This window comes from Choloepus didactylus, chromosome 9 (genome assembly GCF_015220235.1).
Source record: "Choloepus didactylus isolate mChoDid1 chromosome 9, mChoDid1.pri, whole genome shotgun sequence".
Lineage (NCBI taxonomy): Eukaryota > Metazoa > Chordata > Mammalia > Pilosa > Megalonychidae > Choloepus > Choloepus didactylus.
In genome coordinates this window covers 79738874-79760369 of record NC_051315.1, presented here as the reverse complement: position 1 = coordinate 79760369, position 21496 = coordinate 79738874, and the positions used below count along the sequence as shown (strand labels likewise).

Below are 21496 nucleotides of genomic sequence, written 5' to 3'. Positions count from 1 at the left end.
AAGTTTTAATAGTTAAATTTTAAACTGATGAAATACTATATATTTTTCAAAAGAATCACAGAATTGCTTATTTTTATTTTACCAGCACTTATGTATTGTTACCTGTATACCAGACACTCTTAAATACGTTACGAAATCAGTTCATCTTAATCTTCATAACAACCCAGTTAGGTAGATACTATTATTATCCTCAATTTGCAGATGAAGAAACAGCCACGGAGAAGACATATAATTTTTCCAGTGTCACCCAGCTGGCAAGTAGTGGAACTAGGATTTGAATTTTGTCAGTCTGGCTTCAGTGTCTGTACTCAAAACTGCTATTCTTCTGTTAGCTTTTTAGTTGCTACCATCCTGGTTAGTAAAATTTGAATTACACTTTAATTATCATGAGGTACGGTGAGGTACAGTGGAGAGAGCGCTAGGACTTGGAAGTCTATATTGGAGGCCATTCTTCGTATTGTGTGACATCTGGCAAGTCACTTAATCTCTCTGAATCCCAATGTAAAATGAAATGATGATTCTAGCCTTTATTATTTCACTAGTTTATTGTGAGTCTCAAAGAGTATGTGTGCACTTGAGCAGTGTGTAAAGACTAACATGCTACACAAGCCAATATTTTATATTTTTTGTGAACTTGGCTCACAGGACAGTTCATAACTTATAATTATTGATTGCCTTAGGAGACAGCACAATATTTTCAATGTGTAATTGCAAACTTTCCTCAAAATATGGCTTATGCTAAAATATATAATTCAGATTAAAATAAAAGATATCATATTGCAAGCATGGAAAATGAAGTTTAAAATTTCTGATATAAAAGCAAAGTATTTCTAATCATATTTAAATGCATAAAGATATATTTTCAGTAGAAATATTAGATAAAGGCAACATATTTATAAAATTTTGATATAAGTAGCATTTATAATTAAATTAATTGGTAGTACTGGTTTACTTGAAAGATGATATGCTAAAGACATTATAAGTGATTCTTCAAGTATTGTCATTTGTTTAAAAAATCCATGCTGGAGTTTAAGCTAAGGTAATAAATATCAAATAATTTTTTTAGAATGTCAGCTCCTTTTTCAGAGAAAAGGTTATGTAACCAGTCTGCCTGAGTTTCAACCCTGATTCTGGCAGTTTCTTGACATGTGACTTGATGCAAGTTATTTAGCTTCCATGGGCCTCAATTTCTTTTCCTCTGTGTAAAAAGGGGGAAATAATAGCATTTACCCTGTAGATTTGTTTTGAGGATTAAATTAGTTAATACATACAAAGTGCTTACACAGTATCTTACATAGTGTATTATCTTGTACATTCAGACACTATTATTATTGTCATGGTTATTATTTTCACAGTAACTCTCAACCAGAAAGAGAGTATATTTGCCATTTGCAGTAATTTTCTGTTCAAAATTATTGTTTTGCTATTTCAAAGTATCTATGTGCACAGATGCACATAATCAAATATGGTCTCTCCTTCTACTCTAATAGCAGTTTTCCTTCCTTACTTAGATATTTATTTCACTAGCACCATCATTTTGCTAGGCCTCTGGGGTTGACATCTTGGAGTCAGTTTTAATTATGCTCCCTGCCATTTCCCTTGTGGCCATTCAATCAAGTTCTGTAGATTCTTTAGGAAATAGTATGCATTCAACAAGTATCTATGGGGCAAATACAAATAACAAAACAATGTGCTTAATTTAGAGCGCTTCCAATCTGATAGAAGAGACAGACACATACATAAAGTGTGATGTTAGAGAGGTCTATTCAGAACCTGTTGGTCAGTTCTATGCAGCTGATTTGTTTGAGCAGGCTGGTTTGTCAGGAGAGGAAATGCTTGAGTTTAGTTGGCAGAGGTGTTCATCTCAATCTATCCCTTTGTCTCACCTCTCATAATCCATCAGCAATTTTATCTCCAAAATATATTCCAAATCCGTCTATTCTATTTCTGCTATTTCCTTCATTTTGTTTCATAGTCTAAGCCACTATTACCTCTCATTTGGACAAAAAGTGCTTCCTAACTGGTATCACTGCTTCCATTCTTGCCTGGCTAGAATCTATTTCTCACATGCCATTCAGATGTTTTGAAAATCAGTAAATTAGTTCTGTTGATTTCTCTGCTTAAAACCCTTCAATGGATTCTCACTGAATTTAGAAAAAAAAAAAAATACAGATACCTCTCCATGACCTGCAAAGCTCTAAGGACAGACCTCGTCTGCAATTCTGTATTATATCCTGCTATAATGGCTTTGTTTCTACTTTTGCACACTCAAAGCTTATTGTTATCTTATTCCTGTAGCACAAATAATGGTCTCCAAAGATGTCTGTGTTCTAATCCCTGGAACCTATGAATATGTTACTTTCCATGGCAAAAGAGTTCTTGCAGATATGATTAAGGGCATTGATAAGGGAAGATTACCCTGGATCATCCAGATGGGTCCAATGTAATCACCTGGGTTCTCCTTTTGTGATCGGAGAACAAGATATCACAACAGAGGTAGGGTCAGAGAGAAGCTATGTTGCTGACTTGGAAGATGGAGGAAGGGGGCGTGAGCCAAGGAAGGTGGCTGAAGCTAGAAATGGCAAGGAAAGGGATCCTCCTCTAGGGCCTGCAGAACCAGCCATGCTGGCATCTTAAAAAAAAAAAAAAATGAGGCCTGTGTTGGACTTCTGACCTTCATAACTGTAAGATAATAAATTTGTGTTGTTTTAAGCCACCAAATTTGTAATAATTTGTAGTAGGAATAAAAAGTTAATAATCCCATCCCAGGCCATGTGTACGTGATGTGCTCTGTATTTTGAATGCCTTTTTTTACCCCCGTTCTCCAAGACAAATCCTTTTCAAACTTTAGGTATCATTTCACTGTTGCGTCCTTAATGTGGTCTTCATTGATGATCCTATTTGCAGAATCTCTCCACTACCAATTCCTGAGCAATGAAAACAACACACTATTTATTCCCTTTACAGCATATCACTGTCTGAAATTACCTTGTTATCTACCCACTTTTTTTATTGCCTTTTTCCACTCAAAGATGTACGCATCATAGAATCAGGGACCTTGTCTGTAGGGTTACAGCCAAATCCCCAATGGTTTAAAGAACCTGGCATAACATAGATATTCAATAAATATTTGTTGAATGAGGGAATTAATTAGACCACAGGTGATTATTTCAGGCAAAGGTTAGGCTGAGCAAAATTCTGAGTTGTGAAACTATTTTAGTGCCTAGGAAAATATATGTGTCCTATAGTTGAAACAAGAAGAGAAAAGCAGAGGGAGATGGGAACCAAGAAGCAAGCATTACTATTATTATTACCTTATGTCATGTTACTATATGTCATAGGTTCTTGGGAGTTAATGTAGGGTTTTGAGAAAGAAAAGTAATTGAGTAAATAAATACATAAAATCAACAGGACTTGGCAACAAATTGGATGTGTGTTGAGGGAGAAGGAAGAGTCTACTTTCAGATTCCTGATTTTTGGAACTAGGATAAAGGTGTTGGGTTTAATTAGTATAAAGAACAATGGGAGATAATGGTTTCATTTTGGACTCTAAAACTGTCCAGATGGAGGTGTTCACTATGGACACTTAGAAATACAAGTCTGTAGCTGAGAGAGAAGCCTCAGCTAGGAGGAATTAGCATATAAAAGGAAATAAAGTGAAGGGAGCTGGTAGTTAAAATACTCCAGGACAATGGGCTGGAAGGGAAAAAGACTGAAAGTACAGCCTTGGAGAACACAAATAACTTTCTGAGAAGAATGGGCAAGGGAATTTTGGCCAGAGAGGCAGAAGAAGTAAGAGAAGTTTGTGGAACAAAGAAATCCATGGGAGTGGTAGGAAAGAGTTTTGGGAAGAAGAAGGAATAGTCAGAGTGTCATATGCTATAGAGAGGAAAGAAGAAAGAGCTTTGGGTTCGTCAACAAAGAGGTTACTGATGTCCTGTGCAGTGCAATTTCAGTAAAGTGCTGGGGATGATACCCTGATATCAGAGAGTGCAGGATGACTGGGAGGTGAAGTGGGAGGTGTAACAACCCTGGGGAACAGTGTGGTGGCAGCAGAATTAATTGAAATGGAACAAGTAAAGCTAAACTGAGGGGACAGGGTTAGGGCTTCTTGGACAGTTATCCTTCTCTGGAATACTCCAGAGATTCTAGCTCTAAAGCTAAAGCTAAAATCCAAATGTTCTTGGATTTTTTTCTATAAAGAAAGGTGATAATCTCATCTCTTTTCTCTAAATTTCTACTAGGCTTAGTAGTTTGCATCCCAGGTGTATTTATATGCTCTTGTTTCTATTTCTTTTTTTTTTTTTTTAATGTAAATTTATTTTCTCAGTGCTTATATACAGTGCTTGAAGGCAACAGGCCTTTTATTTCTTTTGTATTAACCTCTCGCTTCAGTGCTTAGTACAGTGCAAGTTACCTGATCACAACTGAGCAACTATACACAGTTGACTTGCGTATATTGTGTAGATATCCATTCTGATTCTAGGTGGATTTAATCTTATGCATTTGCTATCTTGAAGATAGAAAATGCATAAGATTATGTGGAACACTCAGGTCAATGAGATCTTGGCAAGCATCAGTGTAGCACAAATGTTCATGCATATTGTTCTCAAAGATATGTGCCACCAGAACTACCATTTTCCCTGAAAAGCTGACTTAGAGATTTAACACTACCATCTACTTTTATGTAGCTTTTTGCAATTTGGAACTTACTTAATAATGTATTACTCATTTTAGTGCCACTAAAACCTGTACACTGGTTAGGGCAAAGCCCTTTTCTCAAATAAGAAAATTTGAGTGCACAGAGATAAAGGATTTTGTGTCCATTTACAAAATTGCTAAGTGGTAGAGCTGGTGTTTGAACCAAGACTGTCTGCATTCAAATATAGTGTGCTTCCCATTCCTCTACACTAGTTTACTAGACTATCTTTTTATATAAATAAAACTCTCTGGGACAAGAGGGACCTGAAGATGTGACCCCTTAACATGTGATGTGGAGAGATAAGGAGAAGACCCATCTTCTTAATTCAAAATATGCCACATCATAAATTCATTTGTTTAAAACAGTTGCCTCACCTGGAATTTACCTGGGCACAGTTCCCATAGTCCCCTTCCCTGGTATGGGAGAAAAAACAAAGCAACAAACAGAATCTGGGAAGGGGACAAGAATGAGTGCTGTTTAACCAAAAGAAAGGGTTAAAATTTGATCCTTTAAAAGCTTAAGGTGGACAAGACAGTCCCGAATTATCTAAATGCGAAAAACCAGGCTAAAAGGCTGCATTTCCTCACTAATGTTTCTTTCAGGCTATAGGGGAAAAGTTATGGGGTGGGGTGAGGAGAAAGAGGTGGGGAAGGGAGAACAGGGCTCTTTCCTTCTAACAGGCTTTCTTTATAAAGATGAAAGGAAGAAAGAAAGTTGGATTCTGTTATTAAGCCCAATTTATGTTTAAAACATAAATGTAATAGAGAAAGTTAAAGGCACAGAGGCGCGTGTTCTGATTTGGTTGTTTACCATCAATCAGCCGTTGCTTGGCAGACACTGGATGGTTATGAGCCTGAACAAGCTGAAAAGGGGCAGGAAAAGAAGTGGAGGCAGCATTCTTCCTATTTAAAGCTGCATCGCTTGAAAAAAGTTTTCACAGACTGTGTTGGAGCTGGTGCTGAAAAAGGGGGCTTGCAGAGCCTGCCCTGGGGCTGGTGCTGAAAGGAAAAGAGCCCGGAGCTGACTTCATGGTGCTACAATAACCTTAGAATCTACTTTTCACTCCCAGGAGGACCCACATGCCTAATATTTAGACATGATGGCAAATTGGGTGGAAGCAAGACCTCTCCTCATTCTTACTGTTTTATTAGGGCAATTTGTCTCAATAAAAGCCCAGGAAGAAGGCGAGGATGGTGAGTTTGCCTTTTGCTTTGCTGGTGGTGTTTATTGCACGGTTTGGGAAATAGGTGGAATGTTAAGCCTCAGGAAGAGTATAGAGAGGTTCTGGTTTGAAGTTGAGTCGGGGGCTGACAGATTTGCACCTGGGAGAGGGCTCTGAAGACAATCAGGATGTTTGTAAATCCGGAGCTTCTACATCTGCCTTTGGAAAGAGTACACTTACTGAATATTTCCAAGAAAGCCCGGGATAAGTACTTTTGCTTGAGTGTGGAGAGTGAGAAGTCGAAAACAAAGAGAAAGCTTAAAACCAAACACTAAAGTCACTTTTAGTTAAAGGAGTTCTGTTCTGTGCGTTGGAGTTTTCAGAGCAAGGAAAAGTCGCTGCAGAAACTGAGCAGGGTGGAGTCTCTTTGTACTGAACTTCAGCTGCTTCATAAAATTCTTTGTTTAGAAAAATCTGTGCAGCAACTCTGATAGCTCTGAGTTTTCTTTGTCTTTGGTTCCTCATTCTTTTCTCTTTACAAACTTCTACTTCTTTCCCATTTTCATTTATGATCTTAAAATCACTTTTGCTTACTGAGAGCTGTCTCATTTATTTCTCCATGACAGAGGTTGATAGAATCCAGATTTCTTAAGCAGTGGTATTTTCCCACCCTAGTGACTTGGATTTTCAGGGCAGTGGTGGTTTTCGGGTGGACGGCCGAAGGCAGGAATTCAGCATGCCTTACATATAACTTATTTGGCATGCAGTGTGGACATTATCCTTTAGACACAAGTTTTTTTTTTTATTATTAAAAAAAATTTTTTTAAGACAAATCTTACCTGGTTGCCAAATTTTTTCCTATGCAATTTGCATACATTAGGGTTGGGCTACATGGTGTGGTTAAGCAAAAAAGCATGCCTGATACAGAATATAAGAAAATACATAAATTGTTTCCACTAACTTAAATCTTTACCCTCAAGGACTGAAATTTCAAATACAGACTTGTACTTTTTTCATAACTGAGCATTATAGATTATTATAACTATTTAAAATCAAACTCAAGCTTTTAAAGCACAATACATTTATTAAACTTTTTTTGTTGCTGTCTTCCATATATATGTGTATGTGTGTGTGTGTATATATATATATTAGTATATTTGCTTTAAAGATGTTCATAAAGTTAATCTAGAGACTACCAGTTCTAGAGACATTTCATGACTGAAAATAAAAATGTGGGAATGAATAACTTACAGTCTGTCAGGAGTCCCATAGAGGGGGCACTTTCTATAATCTTGGACTTCTTATGTTAAATTTTATATTTTAAAAAGTGAGGCAATTTGTAAAAGGCAAGAACTCTTGAGTTTCTTTGAAATGATGTGAAAAGCAAGCCTTGCCTGGAAAGGTGGAAAAGGCAATTAAATAGGAAGTAGGAGTCAGGAAAGGGGAGGAAAAATATAGAAACATTACAATAGAAATAGAAAATCTGATTATAAAGGAAACAGTTGACTCCCTTCCTCCACCCAAACAACCAGCAACTTTTATTTGAAACTTAATTAATACAGCTCTCCTTGTTAATTTATTTTAAAATTAATAACTTAATTTTATAAGGTATGGAATTAATTAAACATGTGCATAAATGAAATGAGTGTTTCATAAGGCATATGAAATTGGCCATATGTTAAAAAATTTACCCAAGTAGTTGTAATTTCTCTGTAGGTGTTTCTGATAAATGAGTAGAATTTGAGTTTCCTTAATATTCATTTACATAAATGTTAGCAATGTGGTACATGGTGCAAAGAAGCCTCTAGCCCCAAGCTAAACCCCCTCCCCCAGCACAGCCAAACAGCACAGAAACCAGAATTGTAAGCATCAGATTTTACAGAAAAAGATAATCGCTTGCATATGTATTGCAAAAAATAAATTCCTCTGTTTATTACTCAATCTAAGAGAATGTATGTGACAATTATTAAATAGCAAAACAAATCAGCTATATTCTTAAAGATAATGGTGAAAAGAATTCCAGAATCCATTGTATCCAGAGCTGCTTAATTTGTATTGTATTCACTTACCATGCATACTTTGTTGTAAGTTTATATTATATGGATACTTGGCAATATTTTATTTCCCATGTTCAGGCCTGCCACAAGCCTAAGAAAAGTTTCAGAATTTAGAAACGCCATCGATTTTGACTTTGGGGAGGAGTAAGCTTAGGTAAATGCTTTAATTAAAAGAAGTATCTAAGGCACACATGCAAAGCAAGTATGTTTTTCAAAGTTTAGCTATAACTACATTTTCTTATATGTAAGTCATTTAATGTAGTATTTAATTTGTGTACAGATATGTCCCCTTGGAAATGTACTGACCTTATATCCCATGTAAATACATATTTAAAAGCTTTTTTTCTTCCTTCCATGACTTCAAGTATTATTTTTCCTCTATTTGACTATGGTTATTTACTAGTAATGCAAAAGTTAAACATAGTGCATGCCTGATAGAAATACTTATTGATGATGAGATAAAAGTTAATGAAGTTTTAGGCTTTTTGGACAAAAAACATTACTACTTACCACTAAATTTTAAGAACTTATTTGATTTTTAAAATTTATAAATAAACAAAAAGAGAAAGCTTGAGAGCTAGGCTAACTTTAGTTGAAACAATTAAGTAACAAAAATCAGAGGAGTAAAGATGACATAATCAGCTTTTTAAGATTTGTGTGTGTGTGTGTGTGTGGTTGGGGTGGGTACTTTGAAAACCTCCTTATTTATTTATTTATTTTTTTGTAAAAGAAAATACTAACCCATTTATAGTAACATATTCATTTTTAAAGGTCAAACACCTAGTGAGCTATACACATTCTTGTTAGTAGAGGTGGACATGCTTAATCTTAGAAAAAATCATTGATGTGATTCTTTGTATTCAACATCACATCAGCAATGGTGAGAAGAGAAGATGCAGAAATGTACCATTTTATTTTCAGAGACTATAAACTTCAGGGCTTTCAGAGGCCAGGCAGGTAACATAAACAAATGAAGCAAATGAGTATTTGTACATCAACAAAAAATGATAGGGCCTGAGAAGATGCGTATCTACAAGGCATTCAAAATGAACGTTTTCAGAAAGGTTTGCATAAGCCAATTAAAATATATCTGAGCACCAAATTTTGCCCATAAATTTGCAAGCTTCATGTCACAACTCTGCACTCATACACTGGACAAAAGCCAACTAACTCCTGATTACTGAGGGGTGAGTGGCTCACAGTCCTTTGCTATATCATGGTTTCATGCATTTTTATCATGTTAAATTTGCCATTTATCTTATGGCTAAAATGCAAATATGAAGATGTGGGAGCTTAGCTGTTAGCAGTACTTGGATGGGATTATTTTAAAGGAGGTAAAGGTTATGAGTACATAACTTAAGATATCTGTTCAATCAAATTAAGTTTTAAATTCATTACTATTGAAATAGATACCCTGGATCATGTAGGATAGGCAAACTTTTCTTTTCTAGCTGGTATTTTAGTTTAGATTCAGCTGAATAGAGCAAAATGGGGTAGTTTAAACAAAAGAAAAGTTTTTTTTTCTCCTCATGTAAATGAAGCTTTTAGGTAGGCAGTGAACTGCTAGTATATTGGCTCCACAAAGTCATCAGGAACTCTGGCACTTTCCAGCTCTATAATCCAATATTGCTAGGGTGTGGTTCTTGATGTTATGTGCTATAGAGCTGCTGGAGCTCCAGCCATCACATGCTTTTCAGGCATCATACAGGAAGGGAGAGAAAGGACCCCCAATTACCACCTTTTTAAGGAGACTTTTAAGTCTTTATAACATTTCAATTTGTAGGTGGCCAGAATTTAGTCATATAGTTGCACAAAGCTGCAAGAGAGGCTGGGAAATGTAATCTATTTGCTGTGTAGCACTGCTAAATCCTGATAAACTCTGTATCCTGCTAAATATTGGCAGTCTGTTATGAAAGATGAAAGAGAGAATGGTCATTAGGAGCCAACTACAGTCCTGGCCACAATAAGCATAAATCTCAGCTTCTTTTAATGTATAGCTCTTATGGTTTCAATGGACAGAATATTGTTGAGTGACCAGATCTACCCTGGTCCATTGCTCATTTATGAGTAGAGTATGAAGCCCAATATACTGGCTGGCACTTAAATATTAGACTACATTTTCTTCCTCTTCCTTATTTTCTTCAAATAAATTTAGAAGTACCTATAATTTTTATCCAACCTAAAGTGAAGCTTTATTTTGAAGCTATATCTCTCTCTCTGTTTGTATATAGTTAAATAGATAAACAGATAGATATAGTTAATTCTTTATATTAATAAACACAATGCATATTTCAAACCATGACTTGTCAAGTTATTTGGACAGCAATCATACATCATTGTTGAGTTGGCTGAGTAAAGAATCACCTGGAGAGCTTGTTAGCATAGATTCTAGGCACTTCTCTGTCCAAAATACCCAATTAGTAGGTTCAGGATGGAGTCTGGGAATCTACAGATTTTCAAAGCTCTCCAGGTCACTCTGATTCAAGGTACATTGATGAAGCACTCTATTAAATCTCTGCCTAATACTCTTTGTTCTTGATATGGAATAGTTGGCTACATACCATGACTTTCATAATAACTTGTTATTCTAGGAATTCCTTTCACTCACAAGGAAGCCTAATTAAGGTTTATAGATAAACCACTGCAAAACCATCATTTGTGGAAAAATAATTCAAGGTCCAAATCCTCCTCATGGGCAGGTTGAGTGAATCATTCTACTATGCACAGGAACCATATTATTAAAACATATTTGCAGGTGAATACATACTTTTCACTTTGTATCCTCTCTCTCCCTTATTTCTTGCTCTTTACACTATTACCACCATCACTTCAGACCTGAAGTTCATTGTGTTGATAATTCTAGAAATTCACATAATGCAGGGATGTGAAGCAAATTAGAAAAACTTTTTTTTTTCTTTTTTTTTTTTTAGAGAGGCTTGGGTTTAGCAGATTGGAAGATTGGAGTCATGATGTTAATCTATGGTCACAGAATAAAATCTTTTTAGTCAGTTTGCTCCCAGCTCCCAGTTGAAGAGTAATTCATACATCGTTACTTGGTCTTAAATGGTACTTCATAAAATGTTTGAAAATGGATCAGCCACTTTTTTCTTCCTTGCAATTTTATTGTGCAACCTGCTGTTTTTCTGTTCTGAGATAATAATATTGAAAAGTTTCACTTTATATATGGGACCTAGAGTAATGGCAAAGGAAACAGATAAAATTTTTAATTAATTGATTTACTATATGATTTTGGGAAATTGCACAAGTTTATAAAAGAGAAATATGAGTTAAATAACATCATACCCTTTGATTTGTAATAAGTTTTATTAATCCATGTGATTTATATCCATGGAATTAAAAGGTTCATTAACCTTTTATTAACTGATAAATAGAAGGTCTTTGAACTTTTCTTGTAATTGCAAAAGTCACACATTAAAAAAATTTCTTGAGTCAGAGTAGAATTGTTAGGAAGCTACTAACAATGTAGTTTTCATCTAAATTTCTTTTCATTTAGATTTTGAGATTTTTATGTGTATTTCATCTAAACTTCATGTAAGACTGATAGGCTGTCACATTCAATATTTAAAACAGTACCTATTCTTGGTCATTTTCATAGTGGAGGCAGTCTGTCCTATGGAAAATTTTTATTTAAAGGTGTGACTTCATTGGTAGTGTTAGTGTTTAAATTTTATTTTCATGCTATATTTAAAACTAGCCCCTTCTAAAGAAATTGAGATGATTCCATCTTTTACCTAATATATTTTCTAAGAACAATTTTCAGGGAAATTCCAATAGAGCAAGATTTGCCTTTCCCACATCTTACCTTCTGCAGAGAAAGCAGAAATATTAATGATATTAATTTTAACAAATATTAATAAATTAGGCACTTTGCACCTATAACTGTCTGGCACAATGCTTGTATTCAAAACTGTTTTCGTGCCTTTTTAAAAAAATTTGGATCTTGGATGGAAGAAAGGCAGTCTCACAAGGTGCTCCCTTCACCCCCCCCCGGCTTTTTGGGGTCTCTCCTCAGTCACATCATCTAGATTCATTTATATTTGAGTGGTAAAATATTTCAATGCCTAATGTCATACATAATGCATTATAAGTTCAGTTTTAGAATGACAGCAAACTATTCTCAGTGGAAACACTGGTTGCAACATAAGCGTAGACTTGTTGGTATCTGCTTTTTTAGCAAGCAGAGCAATTCCTAGTCCAGACGCCATGTGAGAGAACACCTGGGTTCTGGTCCTCACTCTGTATTTAGCAGTTGTGCAACCTGCAGAGTCTTCTAACCTCAATGAGCCTTAGTGTCTTCTGACAAAAAATGATATTGCAATCTTATTTCAGTCAACACAGATACCAACCCTAGTGGTATGTTTTTGACTTTCAACAAATATTTGAATTTGTTCTGAAGAACCTTCTGGATTTGTTCTCCTTCTGCATTTTGGTTGTTCTCCATCTCTTCAGGGACTTCGCTTCATCAATTTGGCCTTCTTTTCTACCACTTTAACTACTTCAATAGAAAAATTGGCTCTTTCCCCTTAGCCTGTAAACAAACTCAACTCTCTCTGAGTGCCTGTCTCTACCTCCCATTCTCTCTTTCCTTCTTAGCCCAGCTGCTTTAAAGGAGCAGTACAGTTTTTTGTCTCTGCCTCCCATGTCCCCACGTTGCCCACTGCACTCTGAACTTTGATAACTCCATCCCACTTAAGCTGGTCTAGTAAGATGAGGACCGAAACATGTGATGTTCCAATGGGCCCCTTTCACCTCGTCTTATCAGGCTTTTCTGCTTTCTTTTATATCATTAACCATTAAAGATTTCCTGAAATGCTATGCTCTGAAGGTTCTCCCTCTTACCTCTCTGACCTTTTCCTCTCAGCTTTTTTGTGGACTCCTTCTCCTTTTCCCCTTAGAACTTTGTTTTTTTCCATAGAATTTAATCCACTGGTTCTCTCTGTATGTTGTCTGCCTAGGTCATCTGGGAAACTTATTCACTCTCAGAGTTTTGCTTATTATATGCTGATAATTCTCAAATCTCTCTCCAACTTTGACCTTCCATTGTGAACTTCAGATCTGTATACCCAACTGCCATGGATAGTCCATAACCACTCCAGGGTACCCAAAACTGAACTCACCATCTTCCTGCCAACAATGGATTGTCTTTCTTTTATTTTCTTTACTTCAGTTAATGGTAATATCATCCACTTGGTCATTCAAGTAGAATTCCAATTAGTCACAACATTTTCCCATTTTACCTGCTAAAAGATTCTCCAATATACCCTGGACTACTGCAATGGATGCTAAATTCATCTCCTTGACTCCTATTTGACAACTCCCCTCTCCCATATAAGTTGTTCCCTCTCTGCTGCAAATGTGGTATTAAAATAAAATAGAATCTGTCATTATCACCCTTAAAACCATCCTTTGGCACCAATAACTTGGAGAAATAATAAGAATAAACTGCTTAGCATGGAATACAAGATCCTCGCTGATCTGGTCAATTTCTAGAATTTTAGTCACATCACTGGTCATTCTCTGCCTCGCATTTCTGTTCTAATAGAGAATTGCTTGTGGTTCCCACCTATACCCCCCTCCTCCAACATACATTTTCCTTTGATTACCTCTACTTTCTAGACTCCATTTACCATTTAGGGCTCCCATCCCCTCATTAACTAAGCTATCTCAAGACGCACTATGCCTCTCCCATTGCATGTGCCTCATCATATTGTGACCATCTGCTTTTGTGCCCATCTGTATGCTCTTAGCACCTAATATAGACTTAATAACTGCTGATCACAAAATGCAGCCCCACACCAGTCTGATCTGAATCACGATGCCTGTCATGGCTTCCCTCTGGATCTCCCTTACTCCAAACTCTTCCCATTGATCCATTTTGCATGTTCCTGCCTGATTTGTCTTTCTGAGTCTTATTTTTATCATGTAATGCCCCAATTTGGAAATTTATCCTGATTTTCCACAGCCTATTGTGTCACACTTAACATATTTTATTGAAATTTATTGGAATTAATTTGTTAAAATTAACTCTTTATGTGTATTTTTTTAACCTAAGAATGCCAAAATTGTCTAGATGACTTTCAAGACAACTGTGGTCTCTGCTCTACCTAAATGGTCACATTCCACATCTCCATTACTGTTAATTAACATTATTGACTGCTGCACACCATGTGGCACCATTTCTCAGGTCATGTCTAACCTTTTACTGTGTCCCCATTCAATTTTTGTGATTTAGGGACTTCTGTGCTCCTCCTTTCATCTTCCTTTTGCCTATTGAAATTTTCCTTCAAGTTCTATTTCAAATCCTGTATTTTCTAAGAAAGCCCATTTGTTTATTAAAGTCTACAATGGATTTTTCCTCTCCTTTCAATGCCTGCTTTCTAAGTGCTTCATATGTGTTGGTGTTAACCAATGGTAAGCCTCTTGGGGGATAGCAGCCATATCATGAATTTATTTTATGTGTTAGATAAGTGAAAGTTATTCTATGCATATCTGCTGATTGAATATTATTTGTGAAAATCTAAAAAAAAATCTTCCATTCATTCAAGTATGAGCAAACTTAATTTAAATTCATATTTTGCAAATTGTATCTGCATATTTTTGAGCAATTTTCTTGATTTCGCTGTGTCTTAGTTTCATCTATAAAATTAGAATAATGATATTTATTTCAAAAAATTGTTGTGAAGATTGTCATATATATAAATCACCTACATGCTAGCATAGCTCCCAATAAATAGTAGGAGCACAATAAATGGTAGTTGACATTATTATTATATTACTATTTAATAATAATATCAATAATAGTGAAGGCTTATTGGGTGATTATGAGAATCATTATGTTAGGTGTTATAGAAGAACTAAACAACTTGTGATTGCAAGAGATTGAAGTCTAGAGTAAAATGTAAAATGCAAATTTCACCTACTATTCTTGTTATTTTGATAATACATCTTAAGCCCATTTAAGCCCATTTAAGCCCATTTAAGACTTCCACTGCTTGAATAGAAGGGCTTTATTGTATTGACTCCCTTTGTAGTTTAACTACTGGGAAAAAAAAAACACAACAAAATAAAGTAAAAATGAAAATCTCTTTCCATTGAAGGCTTTGTAACGGCCATGTGATTCGGAGCATCACCCCCCACTATCCTGTTTCACACTCCCACATCCATTTAGTTTGCTGGGGCTGTTCGTAATGAGTCAGCAAGCCAAGCATGACTGCAGTGCTACCTCATGCCTGTCTACTAGTCCTGTCTGCTTAAGAGTTTATTTTCTGAAACTATGATGGTCATAAAAGTCTCTAATAAAATTGGAAGCTTATTTTCCACTCTGCATTGCTCTGGGTTGCATTTGGAATGAGAGAAATTGCTTCACTGCACAGGGATTTACAAGGCAACTCCCAGGACTATTTGGATAGAGTAGTGGGGGGTGACCATCTTTTCTCAGACTTTGCAGCGAGTCTCTTCATTTTCCAAAGGCTGTTAGCTTACTTCTCTCCCAGGAGATGTTTGTGAAATTGTCTCCAGAAAACAGACACTGGCATAGAATGTGGGCACTTTATCCACACTCACACTTTCCTTACTTTGCTGCACTTTTCCTTCTAAGTTTTTCAACCTTAAAAATTGATGGGTTTAACTTGGAAGGAGTGATGCCTATGGAATTTTACTGGGCAATTTATTGCCATGAAATTCTTTAATTAAATCTTTGATATTCAACTTGATTGTGCTGTGGCCTTCTGTAGATATTTTCATTATGGAATTCTAAAAATATAGCTGGTTCCCATAGCAAATACAATTTTATATAGGTGTAATATTTTCATTTATCTTAAATAGAAGGGGCTGCTTATTATTTTCTCCTGATGTAGAAGAACCTTTCAGATTTGTTATATTAGTTTGAAAGTATTTCTGAGCCTTTTCTTTCTAACTCTTTCCAGATCTTTATATTGAGGTTACAGTTTAGGTCAGAGCATCATGTTTCTCAATGTTAGTGCTAAATTTTCAGCCAGAATTTCCGGGGGGGTGAGGGGTGGATTGGTAGATAGTGAAGTTAACTGATTACCATGGGACAATGAACTGCATTGAAAAATTTTCTAGTTCTCTAGTCTTTGGCTTCAAACATGTAACCTATACAGATTCGTTAAAGAAGGACTATACATTTCTTTGAGAGTGCAGAGGGCACTGACCGTTGCTGAGGCAAAAGAGAGATCCTGATATAAGAATTTTCTTTTACACAAATTTGTGCTAGAAAAAAAGAACTAGAAAGCACCCAGTGGACTTGAGACCAATGAATGAGGAACACTGAAAATTCCATCAGGGACCTTGTGCTCTATCCTTAAAGGGCTACAAATATTATGTCTTTCTGGGTATTCATAAAAAATCTCCCTTCTTCCTCCAACCTATTTCCACTTCCCCTTAAATCTCAATAGTCCTGACTCTGCTGATGAGATTAGGCACTCTTTTGTTAGTGGCTTGTATTTTTCTCCTTTAAGCACAATAAAACTGAACTGAATTTTGCTGAGAAACAACTAAAAAATTCCTAAACCAATAGAACTCTGATTAGCCTGGGAAGATTTCAGCATACTTAGAGTCTGTCCATTTGTTTTATTAAGAAAAGGGTGTGTGTGTTTGCTGGTGGGGATGGAAGTGGGTGTTCCTTTATATAGTAGATAAGTTAAAATTGAAACAGAATTAGCTCTATAGAGATCAAAAAAAATTACTCTAAGTTCTGTTGGGTGTATTTTTGTTTGGGTGCATGAAGAATGATGAAATACAATAAATTCGTGTTTTATATTTTAGTATACTCAGCATATAAATAAATATATTTCACAAACTCAGCAAAAGGTTTATCCCACCTGCGCTACCTTGTGCCCTTCCAGATTTGTTCTTTGGGTACAATGTTGCTGAAGTCCTAGGAGGAAGAGAAAATTCAGTTCTAATAAAATAATTTTTAAATAGATGACTTTTTTTTTATGTTTGTTTAGGGAAACATGCTCTCAACCTCCTTTCTGTTTGAAGGAAAGGCATTCAGGACTCTGATATCATTCTTGCTTTAAGAGGGTCTCATGTTGCAGCTTTATCAGGATGTCACCTTCTCAAATATTGTTTTAAATTACATATTTTTCATTCTAGCTTGGCCTCCTATCAAAACTTATCTGTTCTGTGTCCTTTTCTTTCCTTCTCTATAAGGAGCTAATACACTCTGCATAGCTTCTGTAGTTATTGTTCTAATGCCTAGGTTTAGTAATATTTCTCTTTGAAACATGAGTTTATTACAGAGTAATTTACCTTGTAAGGTCTTTTCCTCAATATTTTCTGGCTTAATAGAATAGTTGACTTGGTGGTTGAAAACCCCAATATCACAGATGGACTCTGTAGCTGAAATTAGTCCACCAGATTCCTGCTGCTTCCAAAGATGACTTTTGATTTTTCTAGGATAGAACCCTAGGATTGCCGCATTATCTATACCCAAAGTGACCTAACACGGGCAACTCGATTTTCAGGGAGATATTTTCCCAAATGAAATTTTCTCTGGGACCATTTCAATGAGTGAGGACATCACCAAGACTCTTTTCTTCCTTCCCTGCCTGCAATACCTTCCCTTTTGGCCTTGTTATTTAAAAAAAAATCAAATCTGTCTTTTCTTCCTGAAAACCTTCAACAGCACGTTGCTGGTCACATTCGAGTAGAACTTTGTGACCATGGCAAACAGCAGGAAATGGAAGATAGGAATGAGGTTATGGAAGACGTAATGAATGCAAAGATGGGCTCTCTGAAGGTATGCAAGTCATATTAATTGACAGCTCAGATAGCCTCATTGAAGTACACTAAAATCTAAGACTCCATGATAATTTGGTGTGACTGTACCTATATCAGGTCTTGTGGAATTTATTTAGCAAATTTCAAAAGGTTGGGGAAATTTGTGACATCTCAATTTTTATTTTTTTGATTACTCTAAATTTCTTTTTTCTCTTGTATTCCTAAAAAATTCATCATTTTCAGAATAAATAAAAATGGCACCACAATACTGTGTGTCTATTCTTTTATGCTAATAGCATATATAGTCAGTTAGGCTTACAGGCAGTGGGAGCAAGCCTCTGGCTGAGATATATATTTTATTCTGAGAAATGATCTCTGTTCCCAGTATTACTATTTTTCTACATTTGGAGCTTTTTAGAATTAGCATTTTCTACACTTAGAACTTCTTTTCCATTTACTTACTTTCAATAAGCAATTGACAAGCAAGGCTCTCCGGAGTACTCACATCTGAGTCCTGATGTCAGGATAGACTCATTTGAACCCTGGAGTAATGTTTTTGTGAGGGATGGCCTGTACCCCTGCCTGGACAGTCAGGAAAGCCTGAGAAGCTGTTTGAACTCACTCAGCTTCTACCTACTAACTCATTATGACAGTAGAGTCCAGCTAACACTGAGTTAGAAGACTACAATGAAGTTTTGACTCTTTTCTTATAAACTGGGTGACCCTGGGTTAGTCATTTAATATGCCTGAGTCTCAATTTCGTTATTTAGAAAACAGGAATAAAACTTTTAATTTTTTGAACACTGGTTCAAAATAAAGAAGATATAATATATGTGAAAAATTTTGTCAGTTGCAAAGCCCTGCATAATGGTGGTATTATTATTTAGCATACCTTTACTGTGATGAAGAGATAGCTGAATGCAAAATAAATTTATTCTTCCAAGCAAAAATTAATGTTAAAAATCCAAAGGTATATAAGACCCTGTATTGAAATGAAAGAAAACCAAGTGTTTGTTTGTTTTTTTGCCCAAAACTTAAAACCTTGAATTGAGGAAAGCAAAATAGCGTGCTTATGTAACTATCTAGAAAAGCTTCCAAAGCCCCAAAATAGGAAATAAATAGGAAGTAATAAGAATAGAAGCTCTCACTTGAGAATAAACAGAACAGATGAAAGAACAAAACATGATTTTTGTAATATAACCAGACTGCAGTCCTTCTACAAGCATAAATGTATCTTCTTGGCAGAAGGCTGACTCTACTATTATTATTACTTTTTTCCTTATTCATCTCTCATCAGGAAGCCTGCCTCAAAATCAAAGTTTGGCTCTAAGTTCCCGTTTGTGGCATGGTATCCCTTTTCCCTGGGTCAGAAGGTGACTTTGCGCTAGAAGTTTAAAATGGTGACAAATATCCACAGCAATCTGAGCCAAGTGTTTAGACAAGGGTTCAGCATCCCTCAGGCCTGTCTACTTTGTGTTATATTTTAAGACTTTCTACTCCTACAGAGAAAAACATGCAGTTAAGGGGATGAGGGCCTCAACTAAATGACTGCTTCTTTCTTTCATGAACGAAATATTGAAATAATTTCAAAGAAATGCTTCTAAATTAAAACTGGACCAGGACACAGGAAATCTCCATTCTAATTGCAGCTCTGTTGTGAACTAACATGGTGATTTTGTGGAAGTGACTTAAATTCTCTCAGTCTCAGTTTCCCCCTTTGTAAAATATGCAATATATTATCCAGGGCCATCTCCTACTCTGAAAGTCTATGACTATAAAATGTTTACACGAAGCTACTTCATGTAGGTCAGATTTGTGATACAGTATTGTGGAGATTATCATCTATACGTTTTGGTACACTGAAACATCATGCATAATCTCTGTGGGTAATGTATTTCTGTAGTTTTAAAATAGAATTTGAATTTTCAATCCAGGTTTATAGTTATTTCCCTAACTATGGTTCAGTTAAGGAATACATCTCCCAATCCATAATTATGTAAAATGGTCTGCTTTTCAGTAAATGGCTTTATGACAAAGTGTCTAGGCATTGTGATAAATGTGATGATTGTGAAAAAAATCACGATAATCAGATATTACATTTTATAGAGTTCTGATAAATTTTGAATTTTCCAATTAGAAAGAATATATGTAAATGCATTATCTGTTATGTTACACTATTATAACCACAAGTCATCGTCTCCTAAACATTTTTCAGTAGGGTGGGGATCAGGATTCAGCAGCACACCATTCTAGACTCCGGCCCTCATTGCTAGAGGATTTGCCTTTGCAGTTCCTTCTCTTCACTGCTTACTTTTCCTAAGAACCTACTAAATTATTATTTCATCCAGCATTTTAAAAAAATGGAATTAAAGTGTTATGAGCTTTTTACCTTGTGAGTAGATCACAGAATTGTCATACTTGTTCTTAATTCTTTAATTTTCTTGGCAATAATGTTTGGTAGGAGATGTGTCATTGTTTATATTTTAGAAGGTTTAATTTATTCCTTTGATATTTCTGAAGCATAGAACTTTCTGGAACATGCTGTTTGCCTTTCTTTTTGGCAGGGTGAAAGGGATTCCATTTAGGTTTCTTTCCCTCGTTTACCTGCTTCACTAATACCAACTGAGTCCTGAAAATAAGACTGTTCCTAAGACCTTCTATAATTTCACACCCAGGCATTCTGGGCAGAGAACAGCCTTTTTTATTACACCTTTACAAGAAGTATGTGTGTCTAATTCAAGTGCATGAAATTTAAAGATTAAATGTTAATGAGGTTTAAAAAAAATACTATCCACAAATGCTTACATCTATGTTCAAATCAAAGATGCCTCTGGGAGAAAACTGTCAGGTTTTAGTTTAATGTATTCTCCAATAAATGAGATACAATTGATCATCGTAAAGCACTTGAAAATAACGTACTTATTTGGCTAATATAGATCCCACTATATCCTCAAAAGCCATTATAAAAGTTTTCAGTGATATTGGAATTTTTTTCAGGTGATTCTAAAAATTTTAACTTTTTATTAAAATAGATGATGCTCTGAATGATCTCAAATGGTGGTGGTGATTTCCATTTGTCTTTCTCTATAGAGAAGTACATCCCCACCATGCAATTTATGGGAGAGACAGTTTTATTTATTTATTTATTTAACGTTTATTGAGCATCTACTCCCTACCCGACACTTTGGTAGATGATACAGAAACAAACATTCAATCCTTGCCCACAAAGAGCTCATTGTATTGTGGGGATGAGACAAGTTAAGAGCAAGGACAATACCAGGTCATTTGTGCTGTGATATAGGTATACACAGAGTACTAGGGGATCTCTGGAAGGCCTCCCTACCTCACACTGCCTAAGGTGTGCCGGGCTGGGATGGGAGGTCAGGGAAGATCTCTGAGTGGGGGGGATGCCTGAGCAGAGCCCTTCCTCTGCATTCACTCCATTATTTCTCTTATTTGTATTCTATCCTCTCCTTCACACATCCAAGTCCTTCACATCCATTATCAACTCCAGTCTGCATCCTCTTTGAAACCTTTTGGGTGATCCCAACATCTTTGGTCTTTTTTTCCCTTCTTAGAAAGCACTCCATCTTTCTAAGATATGTTTAGCACTTAGATCCTTTTGTGTATTGTCCATTGGTTTAGTTTTACTTGCTAGTTAATGTCATTGATTTCCTATTCACATATATGTTCCTTGAGGGTAAGGACCAAAAAGTCTGATACAGATTTGGTGCTTTGGATATATATAGTGGGTATTCAATAAATGTTTGTGATTGATAATTGAAGCAAAAATGTATTTCTCTTATA

At 35.8% G+C, this 21496-nt stretch overlaps 1 protein-coding gene across 1 annotated transcript in view; it reads left to right on the top strand.

Moving 5' to 3' along the window:
* Positions 1–5638: 5638 nt before the first annotated feature.
* Positions 5639–21496, top strand: part of COL5A2 (collagen type V alpha 2 chain) — a 181816-nt gene continuing 165958 nt past the window's right edge. Inside the window, 1 exon segment of the mRNA XM_037850470.1 lies at positions 5639–5895. Within this exon segment, the coding sequence (XP_037706398.1) occupies positions 5799–5895 (97 nt within the window). The 5' untranslated portion in view covers positions 5639–5798.